The 21,122-nt window shown below is 40.1% G+C and overlaps 1 protein-coding gene across 1 annotated transcript in view; it reads left to right on the top strand.

Moving 5' to 3' along the window:
* PIGB (phosphatidylinositol glycan anchor biosynthesis class B) overlaps positions 1-18,971 on the top strand; it is a 64,164-nt gene extending 45,193 nt beyond the window's left edge. The window contains exons 8-12 of the mRNA XM_089652919.1: positions 3,866-4,077; positions 10,242-10,306; positions 11,877-12,078; positions 15,033-15,213; positions 18,302-18,971. Of these exons, the coding sequence (XP_089509045.1) occupies positions 3,866-4,077; positions 10,242-10,306; positions 11,877-12,078; positions 15,033-15,213; positions 18,302-18,421 (780 nt within the window). The 3' untranslated portion in view covers positions 18,422-18,971. The remainder of the gene's footprint in view (positions 1-3,865; positions 4,078-10,241; positions 10,307-11,876; positions 12,079-15,032; positions 15,214-18,301) is intronic.
* The last annotated feature ends 2,151 nt before the right edge of the window (positions 18,972-21,122 follow it).

The raw sequence follows: 21,122 nt of genomic DNA, 5'->3' as shown, positions 1-21,122 counted from the left end.
ATAGATCGTATTCACGTTTAGATTATATAATGATCGAGCATAGACAATTGGCCTCATTTGTTAAATCTAATATAGGGGTTATGTCTATCTCATGCTCCTGTCACAGTGAGACTAAAAATAGAAGGGCAAGGGAATAAAAGGGCTATGTGGAGATTAAATGAAACTCCTTTACAATATCCTGAAATAGAGAAAATGTTAAAGGAGGAAATTAAGCAATTTTTTTCTGTTAAATGAAACCGAGGAAGTTTCGGTAGCTACTATTTGGGAGGCACATAAGACCTATATCAGGGGAATTCTGATTGCCATGGGGACCAAAAAAAGACTATGAGAGAAAAATAAAGGAGGTGATGGAGGAACTATATAAACTAGAACAGGCACATAAAAAGAGACAGGATACATTTGAAGGTTATACTTAGAAGAGCTAAATGAACTGTTGGAACAGGTATCAAGGAAGATTTTTAATAGGGCTTCGAAGGAAAGATCTGAGTGGGGGAATAAGCCAGGAAAATTCCTGATGAAGAGACTGAAGGAAAAGAATTCAAAGAACTATATTGAGAAAATTAAAGATGAAAAAGGAGAACTGGTTTATTCCACCACTGATATCGCCAAAATGTTCCAAAAATACTGTAGTAGGCTGTATTATGTGAATTCTAAGAATCAGAAAGTTACAGGGGAAGAAAAGAGAGAGAAAAAGCAGGAATATCTAAAGGTAGCAGACTTGCCAAAAATACCAGAAGAAAAATTAGTGTCTCTAGAACAAGTGATCTCTAAAGACGAAATTAATATGGTCCTGAAGAATACAGTAGGAGGAAAGAGCCCAGGACCCGATGGGTATACAGTGGGATATTATAAGAAATTTAAAGAATTATTGGTCCCTAAACTCTCTACATATATGAACGCTTTAGGGAGAGAATGGGAATAAGAGAAGAATCGCTGCAGGCGCATATAACAATTATTCTAAAAGAAGGGAAGGATAGTTCACAATGCCCTAGTTATAAACCCATATCTTTATTAAATACAGACACAAAACTGTTTGCAAAAGTGCTAGCCACCAGGTTGAAAGAACTGATGCTGGAATGGATACATCTAGGTAAAGTGGGTTTTGTCCCAGGTAGGGAAGGGAGGGGTAATGGTCTAAGAACACTGCTCCTGCTACAAATGCAAAGAAAGAAAAATTACTGACAATTATATTGTCGATTGATGCCAAAAAAGCTTTTGACAGGGCAGACTGGGGGTTTATGATAAATACTTTAGAGGACTTAGGAATAGGGACCAGGATGTTAAGGTGGATAAAGGAGCTTTATAATAGTCCGTCAGCAGCAGTCAAGGTTAATGGGTCCCTCTCAGGGTTTTTCAAAATTAATAATGGTACTAGACAGAGATGTTCATTATCTCCATTATTTGTTATATCCCTGGAACTTCCGTTGGCCATGGTAAGAAGGATTATAGATATTAGAGGAATTAAGATAGGAGAGGTAGCGGCAAATGCAGATGATATGCTGTTTTATATTGTGAACCCTGGATTAAGGTTACCTAATCTAATGGGTTTACTAAAACAGTATGGGGAGCTTTCAAATCTGAAAATAAACCCCTCAAGATCAGAGATTCTGAATGTTAATGTTTCAAAGAAAGAGACAGACCCTAGAAAAAAGACTTTCCATTTACATGGAGGGAGAAGGAACTAGGTTATCTAAGAATAAAGCTAACCCTTTCAATAAAGAACATATACCAGGTAAACTATATTCCATTAATAAATACATTAAAAGATGAGTTGAGAAGATTCTCAAGGGGGAGGGTCTTCTGGATAGGGCATATGAACTTGGTTAAGATGGTGGTAGTCCCAAAAATCTTTTATAAGTTTTGCATGCTCCCAGTCCATATTCCAGGATACTTTTTTTTTGGGATAATACAAAAATCAATACTTAAGTATATATAGGCCAATAAGAAACCAAAAATTAGGTATTAAGTTTTATGTAATAATAAAGAGAAAGGGGGAATAAATCTGCCCAATATTAGGAATTATTATACTGCGGTGATACTGTCACGAGTTGTTGATTGGGCATACAATTCACAGGGGAAGAGTTGGGTTAAAATAGAAGGTATTTTAAGTAACACACGATTAGAGAAGATTATTTGGATACCACAAAAGTTTCGCATTATGGATGAGACTAGTAGCACATTGACACAGGAGGTGTTTAAAATATGGGACAGGATGCACAAGCAAATGGGTTGGAAGTATAATTCACTATTGATTCCCCTCATAGACACTGGGTTTTTCCCACCAGGGAAAGACAATATTTCAGGGAAGTGGTTTAAAGACGGTTAAGGGATATAGTAGTTAAGGGAAAGTTGTGCACTTTTCAAGATTTAAAGAATAAAAAAAGAGTTATTTGTTGCATTCGACGAATTGAGATATTACCAATTACGACATTTTGTTTCAAAGTTGCCTCAACCACTGATGATGCTGGAGGACATTTGGAAAAATGAGTTCTAATATAGCTCCAAAACACGGATCTAGGAAGTATAAGATTCTTATTGAATTGACGGGGGCAGGTCCTCTGTTATTCTTCGAGAAATGGGAAAGGGAACTGGGAACAAAAATGCGTGAACAACAGAAAAATAAAATGTTTAAATTAACACATGGGTTGATGAATATGAACACAGTTGAAATTAATTATAAATGTTTAACTAGGTGGTATTTTACACCGAGTGTTGCACATAGACATTGAGCAGAAGTCTCACCATTGTGTTGGAGGGGATGTGGATTTAAGGGAACAATGGCATACATATGGTGGGATTGCCCAAAAATACAAGGGTTCTGGCAAAATATAATCCAATTTATACAAGAGATCCTGGGGACCACCATAAAGAAGGATCCATGGGTGTGTTTATTTTATAGGTCAGAGATATCAGTGAAGCAATATAAAAATAGTGTATTATTATCTAATTAGCGCGGCTAAGGGACCTATCCCCAAATTCTGGCAGGTACATGAGCCTCCAACAATAAGGGACTGGATAGATAGGAACTGGAGGAGTTATACCCTATAGATGAAGATAAAATGGAAAAATTTAGAAAAGAATGGGGTAGATGGTATGACTTCAAGACATCAAAAAAATATATGGAAGTAGTGGGAGCCCTAGTCGGTCTGAGATAGTAGAACTGAATGGAACGTCCGGAGGGCTGTAGCAGAAATAGGAACAGGGAAAAGAAAGGATGGAGAGAAGGAAGAGAGGGAAAAAAGAGGATGTGTAGGAAGAGGTGATCGAACAAAAGGGATATGGACAATGATAGGAATGATATTAAGAGAAGAGCTATATGGACTAGGGTAAGTCAAAGGTGGACAGGGGATGGGGATGGATATTTCAGATGAAATGTTTGTTTATTTGTTTTTTAATATGATATATTGTTGAGTTTTGTAACAAAAAATTTAATAAAAGATATAATATAAAAAAAAAAAGCGAGGCGCCAGATAAGTGTTTAGGGATTTTGGGGGGTGGGAGGAAGAAGGAAGCTTTTTTTTTTTTTACCTTAATGCATTAAGGTAAAAAAAAAAACATTTTTACTTCAGAACAACTTTAGCCCAGAAAACTGGGGGACATCTTGTAGCGAAAATAAATTATTGCAGGGGAACAGCGCTGGAGAGGAGGTGGGTATTGCAGACAACTGCTTTTTTATTTTACACACTGGCTGGAGCCCCATGAAAAAAAAACATTTTCCCAGGACTGGACTTTAATGTACAGAATTAAGTGATTTTATTTTGATGGCTTTTGAAATTTAAATTTTGACTGATACACTTATGGTACATGAGTTTTTATTATGTTTCCAGTGTCCCTAATCAGATCATTCATCTGCTTTTCTTTCTAGTGGACATTTGTTCAGTGGAATTTTCTGAAGTTTAATGTTCTACAAAATATCGGGGCATTCTATGGGTCTCATCCATGGCACTGGTACGCTAGCCAAGGATTTCCAGTCATCATTGGCACACACCTACCATTCTTTTTACATGGCGTTGTGGTGGCACCCAGACGATACATAATTCTGTTGGTAGCTATAGCTTGGACTTTGCTAATATACAGGTAAGCAAAACACTGTGAGACATACAGTTAGGTCCATATATATTTGGACACAGGCACAATTTTAGGTTTTTCAGGTATTTACAAAAACATATTCAGGCTGTAGTTATATAATGGATATGGGATGAAAGTGCACACTCTTATGTTTAATTTGAGGATATGTACATCCAAATTGGAGGAAGGGTTTAGGAATTACAGCGCTTAAGAGTAGCCACACCCCACTTTTTCAAGGGACCAAAAGTAATTGGACAATTGAATCAAAATCTGTTTCATGGCCAGGTGTGGGTTACACCATTGTTATTTCTTCATCAATTAAGCAGATAAAAGGTCTGGAGTTGATTCTATGTGTGGTATTTGCATTTGGAATCTATTACTGTGAACCTACATCATGCGTTCAAAGGAGCTGTCCATGCAAGTGAAACAGGCCATTGTAAGGCTTCAAAAACAAAACATCCATCAGAGAGATAGCAGAAACATTAGGAGTGGCCAAATCAACAGTTTGGTACATTCTGAGGAAAGAACGCACTGGTGAGCTCAGCAACATAAAAGGGCATGGACGTCCACGGAAGACAACAGTGGTGTATGATCGCAGGATCCTCTCAATGGTAAAGAAAAACTCATTCACAACATCCAGACAAGTGAAGGACACTCTCCAGGAGGTGAGCGTATCATTGTCAAACTCTACAATCAAGAGAAGACTTCCCGAGAGCAAATACAGAGGGTTCACCGCAAGGTGCAAACCATTCATAAACCTGAAGAATAGAAAAGCCAGATTAGACTTTGCCAAAAAAACATCTAAAAAAGCCAGACCAGTTCTGGAAAAACCTTATTTGGACGGATGAAACTAAGATTAATCTGTACCAGAATGAAGGGAAGAAAAAAGTGTGAAGAGGGCTTGGAACAGCTCATGATCCAGAGCACACAACGTCATCTGTAAAACATGATGGAGGCAGTGTGATGGCATGGGCATGCATGGCTTCCAGTGGCACTGGATCATTGGTGTTTATTGATGATGTGACAGAAGCAGCTGGATGAATTCTGCAGTGTTTAGAGATATACTGTCAGCCCAGATTCAGCCAAATGCAGTAAAGTTGATTGGATGGCGCTTCACAGTACAGATGAACAATAATCCAAAACACACTGCAAAAGCAACCCAGGAGCTTTTGACGGAAAAGAAGTGGAATATTCTGCAGTGGCCGAGTCAATCACCCAATCTCAACCCAATTGAGCATGCATTTCACTTGCTGAAGGCAAAACTAAAGGCAGAAAGACCCACAAAGAACAACTGAAGACAGATGCAGTTAGTGCCTGGCAAAGCATCAGAAAGGAGGAAACCCAGTCTTTGCTAATGTCCATGGGTTCCAGACTTCAGGCAGTCATTGCCAGTAAAGGATTCTCAACAAAATATTAAAAATGAACATTTTATTTATGCTTATATTCATTTGTCCAATTACATTTGAGCCCCTGAAAATGGGACTGTGTATAAAAATGGTTGCAGTTCCTAAAATTTGTACTTGATCTTTATGTTCAACCCCTTGGATTAAAGCTGAAAGTCTGCACTTCAAATTCATTTGGATTGTTTCATTTTAATTTATTCTGGTGGCATACAGAGCCAAAAGAATGAATATTGTGTCCAAATATATATGGACCTAACTGTATTTGCAAAGCAGTGAATTTGACAATTACCGAAAATTCATTGCAAATAAATCCTTCTGGTGCATGTGCTTTTAACTGCAGTGAATGTGATATTCACTGCTTTATAAATATACTACTAAATATCATTACAATATGTAAATTGGAAAATGAACATATCCTCATAAGACCCTTTTTCCGTAAAGAAACCCTGTTGCCAGAACATTAATTTCAACAACAATCTTCTCATAAGTTTATATGTGTATTTAATGTATTTTTTGCATGTTATTTACTTGTTAAAGCCTTCTTTGTGTAGACATCCAAAAGACTTGTGACTTCTGGGTTCTGCCATTTTGAGTATGATGTCAGGAGATTCAGAGCTGTCACTCACGTGACTCCCTATTCCCTGGCACTGCCAAAGAAGGAATACTATAGAGCAGGGGTCGGCAAACTATTGATTGTGATCTACCCGTCGATCGCGGGCAGCCGACAGGTAGATCAAGAACATGCCCCTATATTGCTGGTCCTTCTGTCCCAGCCTTTGTCACTCTCTTCTTCAGGGCGGGAGGTATCACAGTCTTGGATGGAGGGTGAGAGCTGCCAGAGTTAACTTTTCACGTTAACCAGCTGGTGATTGGTTGTCGGTCGGTCCTAGAACTGGTGTGTAGGGGTTATGGTGGGGGCTGGGGGCAGAGGACACTGCTTTGGTGGGGCACAGGACACTGCTATGGGGGGGGTTGGGGGTAGAGGACACTGCTGTGGGGGTGCAGTGGACACTACACTGGGGTGGGGGTGATGTGAAGGGGACGAAGGACGGTGCTCTAGGGAGCAGAGGACAGTACAGTTGGGGGGATGTGAAGGGGGACAGAGGACACAACATTGGGGGTGAATTGAAAGGGGGCAGAAGACACTGTTATGTGGACACCACAGTGAGAGTAATGTAAAGGGGGGCAGAGGATGCTGCTGTGGGGGGCAGGGGACAATATTTTTGGTAGGGGGAGGTGTGATGTGAAGGGGGCAGAAGACACTGCTGTGAGGGGGGGGGGGAGCAGAGGACACTACAGTGGGAGGATGATGTGAAGGGGGCAGGACCACTTCTAGTATGGGGGGGGGCAGAGGACACTACTGTGGGTGGGGCACAGGACAATATGGGACTTATTTACTAAAGCTGGAGAGTGCAAAATCAGGGTCACATCTGCATAGAATACAATGTGCTTCTAATCTCAGCTTGTTCAATTAAACTTTGGCAATAAAACCTGGAAGCTGATTAGTTTCTATGCAGGAGTGAGCCTGATTTTGCACTCTACAGCTTTAGTAAATAGACCCTTATGTGTTTATATTGGGGGCTTGATAGTTGTTATTATTATCCACCCCTCCAAATATCTTTTGATTTCGTCCTTCTTGTCCAGGTAGATCTCAACCTCTGAAAGGTTGCCTACCCCTGCTATAGATTGTCACTTAGGAGACAGCTCTAAGTCTGCTGACACCACATTTAAGATGGCCCCTCAGGTAAGAAGTATGCCCACTTACATTGGTTTAAACTGGGCCAATGTAAATATGCAGTAAAGATAATACCTGGAGTTCAGCTTTAAATGCTTACTTGCATAAATGATTTTTAATTCACACCTTTGAACTTTCTAAGGAATTGGACCATTCCAGGAAGTCTGTTTCCTGGCACAGCCAAGAGGAGAATAATATAGACTCTTCCTGGAGTGGTCTAATTTCCTAGCAAGTAAAAAGGTGTGAATAAAAAATAATTTATGAAAAGGTAAAATGTTTCAAGTAAGTATTTAACCACTTGCCTACCGGGCACTTTAACCCCCTTCCTGTCCAGGCCAATTTTCAGCTTTCAGCGCTGTCACACTTTGAATGACAATTGTGCGGTCATGCAACACTGTACCCATATGACATTTTCATAATTTTTTTGAGCCGGATAGAGCTTTTTTTTTGGTGGTATTTAATCACCTCTGGGCTTATTTATTTTTTGATAAACAAAAAACAGCTGAAAATTTTGAAAAAAAAAGTTTTTTTTCCTTAGTTTCTGTTATAAAATTTTGTAAATGAGTAATTTTTATCCTTCACTGATGTGCACTAATGAAACTGCAGTGATGAGCACTGATAGGCGGCACTGATGAAGAGGCACTGGTAGGTGGCACTGATGAGCATTGACAGGCATCACTGGTGGGCATTCACAGACATCACTGATGGGCACTGAAAGGCAGTACTCATATATGGCACTGATAGGCAGCACTGACTGGCACTGTTATTTACATGCGTTTATATGCATTTCCTTATTTACATGCGATCAGCTGAGATTGGACACAGCTGATCACATGACAGAGCCAAAGTCATCGGCTCTTTCCTTTGATCGGTGATCCGCTGTGTCCCAGGGACACAGTACACCACCGATCGCCACGCTGCACACGCGGTTAGAGTGGAAGGACGTCATATGACATCCTCCCAGAATGAGAGAACTGCTTTGCGCCCATCATTTTCTTATATGGCGGGTGGGAGGTGTTTAAAGCTGAACTCCGGATATGATCTTTATTACATAATGACACTGATCCAGTATGTTCAATACTGTAGTAAGTATGCATATTTCTTACCTGAGGGAAAGCTGACAATCACTGTAGTAATTCATCCTACTACAGTGATTAGTTGAGTTCTGTGATGAGCAGCTTCCGCTATGCACACTGACCACAGGGGGTCACTTACTTTGCACTGCTGCTATATACAGGACACATTCTAATTGGTTGCGGTGGGGATTCTGACATCACCGTCCCCATCCACTTCGTCCAAAGCCGCTTGTCACAATACCTGAAAGACTGCATTCACCAATGTAGTAGTATGGTCCAGCTTGCACCAATGTGAGTACACATATTTCATACCTGAGTGATCCCTGAGAAAGCTGACAATCTGTGAAAGCTGTGATAGTCTCATGCTGCAACAGTGATAGTCGTGATCTTCCAATCCTATGGCGAGCTGCTTTGGACAAAGTGGAGATCCTGACTTCACCACCCCTTGTCACCTCATCAAATTAGAGTGTGATAGATCGCCTGCCACCCTAACTGTGCCTCCTGCCTTCCAGCAGACCGAAGGCTAATACCAGTCCTCTACCCTAAGCATCATACACAGACAAGATGTTGAGGCAAAACCAAAGGAATGACTGTTTATTAAAACCAAGACACATACTTTATACCCCCAGGAGGACATTCCCCGCTTGGGGATATTGGCATAGATAGGATAAGATGTACAATCACAAAAAGCATGACAATTCAACCTTTAAAACATTAATCTAATTAACAGCTAGGCTAAGTCTTATCAGTATGGCTAGTAGTCTCAGGAATTCCCCACCCTGCATCCCTTGTCTTTGTGCTGGAAAACATAACCAAAATGAGTCTTGGTTAGCCAGGGCGTGCCCACCAGGATGCCCAGAAACAGTTCCACAGCCCCAGATACATAAAGTACATCACGCCACTCGTCACTAAATGTACCACCCCATATTCAGCTCGGATCTAGGTTACCAAGTGTCACATCTTCAACAGAAATAGTATGAAAAGTTAATAATATAAAGTTGATAGTAGCCAGGGCAAAATGGGCAAATGTTGCATTATGCAACTCTTGAGGACTAGCCGGGGCAAGATAAGAAATGTACCCAAGAAGAGTTCCATATCTCCAGCTGATGAAGGTGCGTCTGAACAATTTGTCAGACACAATATTTCCGCAGATGTACCACTGTTCCTGGGGACTTCCTGGCCTCAATCCCAGTAGATACTCCTGGACAGTCAAAGGTTTCTGGACCCAGCTCTCCTCCATGCTCTGAGTGGGAGAAGCAGCCGAAATCCTCGGTCTCCTCCATGGGCCATAATCAGTGGGCAGAGGGCTAGCCCATAGACCTCTCCAAATGTCCCTGTCCTGGTTGGGTCTGTCACACACAGAATGCCTTGTGTTCCTTGAAAAAATGTAAGGCATTCTTTAAATGGTGGCCGGGGCAAGCAAAAGTGACACCCCTGTGGTCAGTGCTGCTTGCCATAGGATCCGGAATATGGTGACTATCACTATAGTAGCATGAACTACAGTGATTGTCCGCTATCCCTAAGGTATGATATATGTATATTTACATTGCTCCAAGCTGGACCAATGTAAGTATACAGTAAAGATCATGCCTGGATTGGAACTTTGAGACTCAATTTTTATGTGCTTTTCCCTGCAATTTTGTAAGTTGGTAACAGGGTCTCTGCCCAAGGTAACCAGATGTTATTTCTATGTAAACTTCTAAAGTAAATTTCCTTCTTGTATCTATAAAAAAAAGGTTATACATAAATCAGTAAATTTAGTTTTATGAATATTGATATACTGTACCTGTACAAGGATTTAAAAACTACATGCAATCTGATTGTGGAACAAAATATGACAACAATCCATTCTGTCCATACCTGGCTACTCTGTTTAGGGTCTCCATGTTATTGTATTGGTTTACAATGACTTATATATTTTATTATTGTATTAATGGTAATCTTTTCTTTTTTTTTAAGCTTTTTAAGTCATAAAGAGTTTCGTTTCATCTATCCGGTGTTGCCGTTCTGCATGATCTTCTGTGGTAAGATGAAGATATAAGACACTTTAGTTTCTTAAGATTATTTAATGCTGAACTCTGGGATTGCTTCATCTTTTCCTTGGCAGCATCTTCTCCAATGCTATTGCATCATATGTACATTTTCAGATTTCTCTCTAGCCCAAAGGACCTCTTTTTAGCTATGGTGACTTAATTCATTGTTCCCACAAATGCCAGGGATTTCTGTCATTTCTGCTTGTGGGAGAAATCAAAGCGTGTACTACGTCAGTTCTTATGGACTTAATGGATGTGGATGGTGATGGGAGTTCTGTACTTTTCTTCAGTAGGGGTGAGCACAGGTGTGGTCCATACTTTTGTTCAGACCAAACCTAGAATCAAGCTGTCACTCCCGTCAAATCAGCGCACAATTAGTCGTAGCCAGGGCATTCCCTAATATGGCCATGGCTGGATCAAACCCATACTCATCCCTACTCTTTAATCACCCACATAGTACCAAATTCCCAAAGGAAATATCCTGTATAATAAACACAAAATATGTTTTGGTCTCACAGCTGGCACACATTTTTTATAATGCATTACAAGTATGAAATATAATTTTGTTCATGCCAAATGCATCCATGCTAAGTGTTAATGTAACTCTTCCAGGTATTTATGACCTCTCACAGAGATTACAGTATGCCTATTGGCAATGCCATCATCAGCTTTTCTTTCTGGAAGAATGGAGCCATTTTTGTTCTGCTGTATTATGTGAGATGTAAGGAAAACTTCATGAAAGGTTTCTTTTAGAGCCGACTCACACATGTGCGGTCCGGATTGAAGCTCAGGTTTCACAGCTGATTGTCACAGTAGTTGTTCAGCGGTTCAGGTCAGGATTTTATCCTGTTCACACATGTGCGGTTTAGAAACTGTTCCCATAGAAGTCAATAGCCTGTAATCCACACCTGAGCTGGACTTCACAGCTCAGAAATCAGACAGCACAATTTTTCAATCCGCATGTCATGTGGATTGTATGCGGTTCAGACCGCATCCAATCCCCATATATGTGAACCAGCACTCAGGGATTTTATCTTTTATTGCAGGTACTTTATATTGCTTTACATATATATTGTGCATTCACATCAGTCCCTGCTCATTCAAAGAGTTTGTAATCTAAGGTCTCTAACTCACATTCATACATATTAGGGAAAAATTAGAAAGGTGCCAGTTAACCTCCCAGCATATCTTTGGAGTGTGGGAGGAAACCCACGCAGGCACGGTGAGAACATGCAAACTTCAGGCAGGTGTTGCATGGTTAGCATTCGAACCGGCGACCCTGGTGCTGCCAGGTGGATACGTTAACCACTGTTCCCAACACCTACACTCTGGGAGTAAAACTAAATTTTACATATGATCAGTGGTATCTAGTACAGTGGGAATAAGCAATATATGTATCTCCTAGTCATATGACATACATAGACAAATATGAAGAGTATGGTTATATTCTAAAAACTGAGCAAGGCCATAATCAATGTTTCATGGGCAGTAATATATTTGAAACTAAAGATGGAACATATATATAATATGTATAAATAATTTTTTTTTTTAAATACAACAGGTTTCTCCTTTTCTCATTTTAAACGTTGGAAAAAGACAGCTGTTGGTGTTTTGGTGGTGTCAAACATCCTTCCTGCCCTTTACACTGGCTTAGTTCATCAAAGAGGAGCTCTTGATATAATGTCTAACATTCAACAGCTGTGTAAAGAGGAGAATTCCTCCCTCTTGGTTCTAATGCCTTGTCACTCCATTCCCTACTACAGGTGAGCACCCATGGCAATAAGAATAATTAAAGGGGACCAGTAATAACTGTACTTACACAAACACGTTAATCAGTCTTAGAGGAATCCAAGGAATGCCAAGGGTAGAAACATGGATGCTACCATTGCTGACCTTTCTGCAAATACCACTTGGCTGACCCCATCTTACCTGCTGATCCAGCCCAAGCATGTACAGTAGATGAGGATTTCTGATTTTCCTGCATGTTTGCTCCATGTTTTTGATCCTGAAAGTATTTAAACTGGTAGATTAGCACAACAGTCCTAGTATTTCCCTAAGCAATTGAGCAGTGACTTCCTTGTATTTATTTAAAGGATAAGTTCACCTTTTTAAAAAAAATAAATGCTCATCCAATTGCAGGTAAAAAAAAGTCTTGATTTATTTATATTTTTTATTAGGCACCTGTAAAGCATTGCACCAGTGATCAGCAGACCGCAGGTGCAATGCAAGGCTCCTGCAGACTGTAGGTTTAGCCGTTTGCCTGTAGCTCGTACAGGTAGGCAAATTACCGAATGGCTGATAGTAGTTGTAGTTCTCTTTCACAGAGCTCTGTGAATGCATGACGTGGGCGAAGCCCTGCATAGCCGTGGCGTGTTTTTTTTTTTTTTTTTCCAAATTTGACAGCAAGTGTGGGGATAAGATCCCAGACCCACTGTCACAATTGAGTGAAACAAAAACGAGAAGCGCACCAAGCTTGCGCATTACCTCAGTAACCAAATTTAAAATTAAAGAATGATACTCACAAACAGCGAATAAAAGTACAGCTGACGCGTTTCGAAGGCCATGCCATCTTCCTCAGAGCTCTGAGGAAGAAGGCATGCCCTTCAAAACGCGTCAGTTGTACTGAGTGTCTACCCCCATGATGAGATTTGCGCTGGTTTTCTATCTCTGAAGTCCCTTTGAGGACTACATGCCTGATTTTATTCGCTGTTTGTGAGTACCATTCTTTAATTAATAAATTTGGTTACTGAGGTAATGCGCAAGGTTGGTGCGCTTCTCGTTTTTGTTTCACTTTGCAGTATTGGTCGAGCTTCCCCAGCCCTGTTTGGAGCTGCACAGCCTTTAACCTCCCTGGCGGTATTCCCGAGTGTAGCTTGGGGTAAAATGTCTGTACCAAAAGCGGTAACCTCGAGCTACACTCGGGCTTACCATGCGGCGCTGCATAGGGATTCCCTGCAGAGTTTACCTTGTCCTGCGCTCCCGCGATGTGTCCCCTGCAGCATCCCCGGCCATCTCCTCCGGCCGATGCCGGCATCCGGCTTCTGTGTTCTGGTCCCTGTGACGTCAGGACGTACGGGCGCCGCTGGCGGCGGGAAATTTTAATATTTTAAAAAATGTAATTTTTTTCCAAACAAATTTTACATAGTAAAACATTGCTGTTTCAACCCATTTCACATACATTTTGTCCCTACTGCTTTGTCCTGTGCCCTGCCTGCATTTTGTCTGTTCTTTCTGCCTGGAAACTGAGAAAAGTCCATGGAGTCCAAAAAGCGTCCCTTTAGGTCAAAAGTGGTTTTAGACCAGCTAGAGAACAGCGATAGTAAATCAGAACCACTTGCAGAATTGAGTGATAATGATTTGTGGGGAAATTCGTCATCAAACACTGAAAATGATTTTGCGACTTTGCTCAGCGATGTGCGAACTTGGTGCTCTATTTCAGTGTTTTTGGTTTGATTATATTATTGAATTAAATTTATTATTATTATATTATTATTTTTTATGATTATTTATTAAATTATAATTTATGATTTCGTGTTTCAAGTTTTATCATACCCGGGATGTTTACTAGACTCTTGTTCGGACAGATTTCAGTGAGTTATTCCTAAAAATTACAGCCTACAATAAAAAAAACTACATATTTCCATGCAAAATAATGGTACCGCTTTCAGCACCAAAAATCGGAAGAAATCATACCACTAGGGAGGTTAATACACTGGTGGTCGCCTTTTTCTGGTTTTGGTTCCATCTATTCGCCACCGGCCTGGGTCCTAGAGCACAGGAGAAATCGCATCTGGCTTCTTATTGAGTAACATGTTGTATGTTAAACCCTGGATACAGGTGTAACATGTTCAGAAACGTGAACTTATTCTTTATTGCCAAGTGTATTTTACCTGCTAACCTATGAAGGATGAAAGTCAAAGGCAAGAGGTCACCAAAGGTTTGTTCTGTCGATTGCCTGACCTCCTGCAGATACACAATATTAGCATTTGAGGTCAGGCAGTTATCTCAGGCGAGGTAAGGAGAAACTCCTCTCTTCTAAATTCTCATGCATCTGATTGGGTATGTGAATCAAACTTTGCTTCACTAGCTTTAATATGATTTATTTTATACTAAATGATCAGTATTTCTTGAGCCCTATTTAGTTATTTGTGAATAGGTCTTAGTGTTCATTAGTAAATCCACAGTAAACTGACTATGCATTAGGTTTATTTGGGCACTGCATGTGTCACACACTCCGGAACAATCCCCTAAAGTGGCCTTAAAGTCTGGAAATGTTTTAATATATACTGCACATATTAGCATATTATGGCAGACCTACCTGTCAGACGATCCCCTCCAGCACTGCGCTATCACTGCTTCCCCTAGTCGCAGACACTTTCATCTTCTCTTAGTCATTCTTCTGGGTGCAGAATGTTCGACCATTTGATAGGCACAATGCTATGACTTCTGTGCATACGCATGGGACTCACATCATTATGGCACAATGTACTTTGTGCTGCGCATGTGCGCTAACAAGCAGGCAGAAGCACCTATGACAAATAGAAGATATTAGGTTTAATTCCACTTTAAAAGTATAGCTTTTAATATACCATCCAATATGCATGGAAAGAGGGGCAGATATTTTCAGCTGATTTGTTTAGTTGAAGATATGTATGTACATTTTATTTTCAATTTCACTCTAGCTGTAAGTTTACTCCCTTATCATTTTTCTTTCTAGTCATGTTCACTGCCCTCTAAAGATGAATTTTCTTGAGTGTCCCCCAGATATTGGAGACCCTGACATGTATGTGGATGAAGCTGAGCTCTTTTACGTGAGCCCCACAGCCTGGCTTAATGCAGAATTTTATGATACCAGCAGGCTGCCAACACATTTGGTAATGTTCAGTGTTCTAGAAAAGGTGAGCATAGTAAAGTCGCTTGATTGATCAGTAGTGAAATGATTGGCTGTAATAGTAATCAAATGCAGCTTTGTGCCAGTGTTAAAGTGCATTTCAATTTTTAGTGCAGTTACATTTATTGGAATAAAGACTATTTCCACTTTTGCCATCTGTTTTGAGAAAATCCAACTATATGTTTGCTGTATGTTCCCATTCACAAAGCATATCTAAAAAAAAAAATGTTTCTTACCTTTTTAGATGTTTCTTAGGAGAAAGTGCCACGGCCGATAGCAAGCATTTCTGAGCAAGTTCAGTGTGATCTGTCCCAATAGAAAGGTTTAAAGGATAAGTTCACTTTTTAGAAAAAAATAATAAATGCACTTTTTTTTTTTTTTTTTGCAGGTAATCCATTGCACCAGCGATCAGCAGATCGCTGGTGCCTTGCAGGTCTCCTGCAGATCTGTCACTATATCTGCTTGCTCGTATGGGATGTACAAGCAAGCAAATAATACTGACAGGAAGAATGAACTACCACAATGCTTCACAGCGCCGTGGTAGTTCATTGAGGACTATAAGCTGACAGCCACTAAGGCTGTGTCAGGACTTGCAGTCTCTTATTCACAGATGCCTGTGGATGAGTGACGCAGCTGTGTGGGCAGAGCCCTACATGGCCACGTTTTTCAAAAATTTGACCGCGAGGGAGGAGAAGATTCCCGCTAGCTGTCAAAGCGGAGATCAAGAGGGAACAGGGACCGGTCTGATCGTAACATGTTATAACAAAAAACGTGCACATAAAATATGACTGATCAAAAATGTTCTTATTAACATAAGTCCATAAGTCACATCAAGTAAGTGCCACATTAAGTGCTCCAATCTTAGGACGTTGTGGGATTATATTTTATGTGCACGTTTTTGGTTTGTTGTTCACACGTCACTGTGAAAGGTGTTTTTTCACATTCAATATTTTTGTTTTGTATAAGGTGGCAGCAGTGATTTGTATTATCAGTATTATTTTTTATAATTTGACACTATTTGATAGTTTAACTGCTTCCCGTCCTCCCTATAGCAGAAGTACTGCTACAGGGCGGCACGGGTGCGCAAAATCATGTGTATATATTGGTGGTTTTGCAGTTCTGGGTAGGGGGCGCGTGCACGCCCTACCCGCGCCACCATTCGCGGTCTCGGCTGTCAATCACCGGGTCCTGGCCAGTAATTACTAGCTGGCGCCCAGTGATTGCTGAGCATTTCCGACAGGGGGGTTGGGGGAAAGAACTGTTTGTAAACAATACAGTTCTCTCCCCTGTCAGCTCCTGCACACTACTTTGCATGGCTGTGCATAGCATAGCCATACAAAGCAGTGTGCTTAGAGTTAAGCACACACAAAGCACACTATGTAAAACGGCGCACAGTTAAACCTTTGATCGCCCCAGATGTTAACCCCTTCCTGCCTAGTGCCATTAATACAGTGTCAGTGTTTTTATTTTATTAGCACTGATCACTGTATTGGTGACACTGGGGATGTCAGTGACACCAAGTCAATTCCCCCCAGTGTCAGAATGCCCACCGCAGTTCCGCTATAAGTCGCTGATCGCCACCATTACTAGTAAAAATTAAAAAAAAAAAAAAAAAGAATAACCCTGTATATATACCGCCCTTTGTAAATAATATAACTTTCATGTAAACCAATTAATTTACACGTATTGGGATTTTTTTTTTATTATTATTATTTAGCAAAGTCATGTAGCAGAATACATTTTGGCTTAAATTTATGACAAAATTTTATTTTTCAAACAAAGAAAGCTCTATTTGTTTGAAAAAAATGGTACAAATTTCATATGGGTACAATGTTGCATGACCACGCAATTGGGTTACGCTTGGCAGGTGCTACACCCACCAACCATGACAGGGTGTATAACTCCTGCTGCAGCTGTGACATGTGTACACCCCTTGCCACTGTAGCTAAAGGGTGGTGTGGTTGGGGCAGGGGTGGTAAAAACACGTCTTAACTATGGTGGTTTTACCCCCCCCCCCCCCCCCAAATGCAAATGTAAATGAACCTTTATTGTTCTGAGTCCCCTATAAGGCTGCATTCACACTGATATGCTGCAGTTTACCTGCATCATGGGTGCAGCGCAGTGCATCTGTGACTTTCCTGGGTTAGCTGCTGCGCTTTGCTATAGAGTTCTATAATACCCTGCAGGTACGGTTCACTTTCTGAAAGCGCACCAAAACTCCTGCATTCAGGAGTTTTGGTGCGCTTTCAGAAAGTGCACTAAACCCACAGGATATAATAGAAGTCTATGGCTAAGCGCAGCTAACCCGCAGGAAAGCTACAGGTACACTGCAGCAGCTGTGTGGGTAAACCACAGCGCATCAGTGTGGAAGCAGCCCTATACTGGTATGCCCAGTGTATTGCTTCACACTGACCTGAAGACCTGGCACCAGCCTGGAGACCGCTAGCCGGGATAAGAGGTGGAGTGCAGTTGGTATCATTCCGCACGGGACAGGAGGCATCATCTACCTACTACAGCTCCAACTTTACAAGTAGTCCCTCTGCATTGTACTGTTTGATGATCTACCATTTACCTGCCCACGATCTACGGGTGCTGACCCCCGAACTAAAGCATACAAAGGAATGTGGGGAATTTCTCTTAACATGAATATTCAGTGTTGAGTGATTTTTGGCACATAAAAGTATTCTTTGTTACAGCAAATGTTCTCCCACTGTACTCATACCCGGTCCTGATCCTTCACTTATCAGAGCAGGTGTAAAATGAATTAATGGGAGGACTCAGGGTTTGGACTGTAACTCCTTCATTTCACATTAAAAAAAACAGCTTAAAAGGAAGGCTGGATTAAGATTGCAAAAAACACACTTTTATTGTTTTTACTTATCAAATCTCCTATACAATGGATTTTTGTTCCTCATTCTTTGTGATGACATAAAGTTAGGTCCAGCACTGCTTTTTGTAATATCTAAAATGCCATTAGTTGAAATAGAAACTAGGGTTGTTCAGTACAAATCTGCTTCTGAACAGAATAACATAGTTTAGCCATACTTAGTTTGAGGCTCTGATTAATGACAAACGTTTCTTTCTCTTTTGTATAGGAAATAAGTAAATTTTTGACTACAAACAGTTATGTGAGGAAAGTATCCATATTCCACACTCATGTTCCAGAGGGTCGAATTGGAAGCCGCATATACTTGTATGAACGAGACCTGAAATGAAGGAGACCGACTTTTTGGGTCACGCTGTATGTCATCATAAGGGGATAAGGTCCTGTGTAGGCTAACTAAATAGGATATAAAGGTGCCATAGTCATACTGAAGTGACCATTTCATTCCTACAAACTTACCTCAATTCACTTGATCACTGTGATACAACAATAATAATATTTCTATGAGACTTTGCCACTGGGGACTCAAAGCACTTATTAAATTGGTTTTGGAATCTTTGAAGAGATGGATTTGTCATATGTTGCTAGAAGGGGCTTGAGTCTGTTTTTAAAAACATCCAGAGAAGGTGCTTACTGGACAATAGATAGCAGAGAGTTCTATATTGTGAGAGCTACATAATGGAATACCAGCTGCAAATGTTTGGTCTTTTCTTTGAGGTGAAGAACTACATTTCAGATAGTTTGCCTTGTTGAGGGCAATGCCTAACCAAGCAAGATCCACAAATCAGAAGCACAAGGAATACCTCTATGTACATATGTATAAATTGCTGACAAAGAAAACAAAAGATGATTTTAAATAAAGTTCTCTTATATTTTTTTTATTCAGTGTCTTATTTTTCTTTCAAATACTGAGAACCATTTTTTTACTGTACTAAAAATTAAATAGGAAAGAACATTACAAATGGTTAACAAAAAATTTTGTTAATCGGAAAAGAAACTGAACACTGCACATCTATTAGCATCTAACTGAAAAATAAAAGAGTGCGAAACCAAATCGGAATATATCGTATTTCGTAATATCAGTACATATCTAGGCAGCTGCCTCTTTAAGTGCAATAACACCTATCATAAATGTGAAGTGAATAAAAGTAGGCACTAACCAAATTGGGATAATAATTCATATAAAAGAATACCATATGATATAACATGCAAAAATGAATAAATATCATATAATTGAAACCGTGAATTGGAAAAAAGTGAATTAAAAATAAAGTGAATTGAAAAAAGTCCCAAAACACCAATCTGATGTGACAGTCCAGCTGGTAACCAAATCTTGCAACGCCAATTGTGTGTATGGCCAAAATGAGAACCAGATTAACTTGACCAACAAAGTGGCCAGCAAGCGTATAAGAACAATTTCTGTATACATTAGTTGCAATGCCTGGTCCTGCAGAATCCTTCAGACCTCTTCCACTCAAGTTGACACTAAACCACCTCCTCCTACTAACATGACAACACATCAGATATTTACTTGTTGTGATTCAGGGATCATAGATGACAGAATCATGCAAGCAACCAAAAGTAATCTGTTTGTTACTAAATTAAAATCTTACCAAAGCGTAAACAGATTTCACAACAGAGAACACCAGCCACTTACAGCCAATTTAACAGGATAGTGAGTGTCATTTAGAAAAAAAAGCACAAGGAGAGACAGTGCAGTGTCTGAGATGGGCTGAGATAAAAATTTAGTTGGGAGGACAATACAGGGGACAATTTGACGGTACAATCAATTTCCTGTAGGTCTACCAATAACTGTACTGCAAGAGCCACTCTAGATACAAATTGAATGACCTATTTTAGTAGGCCCTCACACTACACAGTTTTGGTAAATCTAAAATCTATTGTGCAATTGGATTACATGTATGGCCAGCCTACTAACTGGACAGAAAGACCAGCAATCATGTCTAAACTTTGTCTAATAAGCAAACAGGTGACACATGAAGCAGTAAGCCCTGGTTCATGCCGATGCAACTTGTCATGCGATTTGACAGTGTCAAATCGCATGACAAGTTGCACCCTATGATTGGCAATGGAACCATTCTAATCAATGTGACTAACTTCATCGGACATTCATAGTTCCTGCACTACTTTTGCCAATTTCTGGTGCGACTTGCATTGACATCTGTGCATGAAACGCACTGACATGACAGGAAACTTATGCCAGTTTTCCCCGAAGAAGTGGGCTTTCCCCTGTGAAACACGTCGGAAATACCTACAGAACAACCCCCTTATCAATACCTGGGGCTATGGTTGTGTAAGTACTGGCAAAATGTGCAGCTTCAGTTTTCACAAATAGTGCCTACATGTTAGGTGTTTTTATACTTTTAATTCTTTTAAATGTTGTACAAATAAAAAAGTGAATTTTAATTTTATGGTGTGGTACCTTGAACGTTCTATTAGTTTGTTTTAGGGATTTAATATTTTTCAGTGTCTTAAAAGTGAGGATGCTGTACCAGTAAAACTTCAGGAACAAAAGAGATTGCTTTTGACAGACTACTTCCCATTTTTCTAGCATGGCGTCCATGCTTCGACAGATGAAGACTGTTTTGGCAGCAAAAGGGGGACCTACTCAATATTAGGTGGGTGGTCATAAAGCTAAAATTGACCGTTGTAAGTTATAGCTGCAGATGCAATAATAACCTTAATTCTTAATTACACACAAATACAAACTTCTTTACACTTTTTTGTAGAGCTATAAACCAAAGCTGTCTTATAAGATTCTTGGCTGAGGATAAATTCTGTCATGTTTGACTGCATTAGGCATTGTGGGTTAATTTTAAATCTAAAGTTTAGTGCAATTTTTTTTTTATGTGCCATGGTATGTATCCTATTATTTACAGGTGTCGTCTGCTAGAAATCTTCAACTCTGTGCCTTCTCACAGCTGTGGTATACCATCCCAATCAGCTGGTTTCTGGCACTGTAAAACTTAACTGCAGCCCTGACTACACCAAAAAGTTGTATCTCTTGCCAC

The sequence above is a fragment of the Staurois parvus genome, unplaced genomic scaffold, assembly GCF_062004578.1.
Source record: "Staurois parvus isolate SC_StPar_1 unplaced genomic scaffold, SC_StPar_1.0 ptg000696l, whole genome shotgun sequence".
Taxonomy (NCBI): Eukaryota; Metazoa; Chordata; class Amphibia; order Anura; family Ranidae; genus Staurois; species Staurois parvus.
The sequence above is the reverse complement of the archived record's forward strand: the minus strand, read 5'-3'. Positions and strand labels throughout refer to the sequence as shown.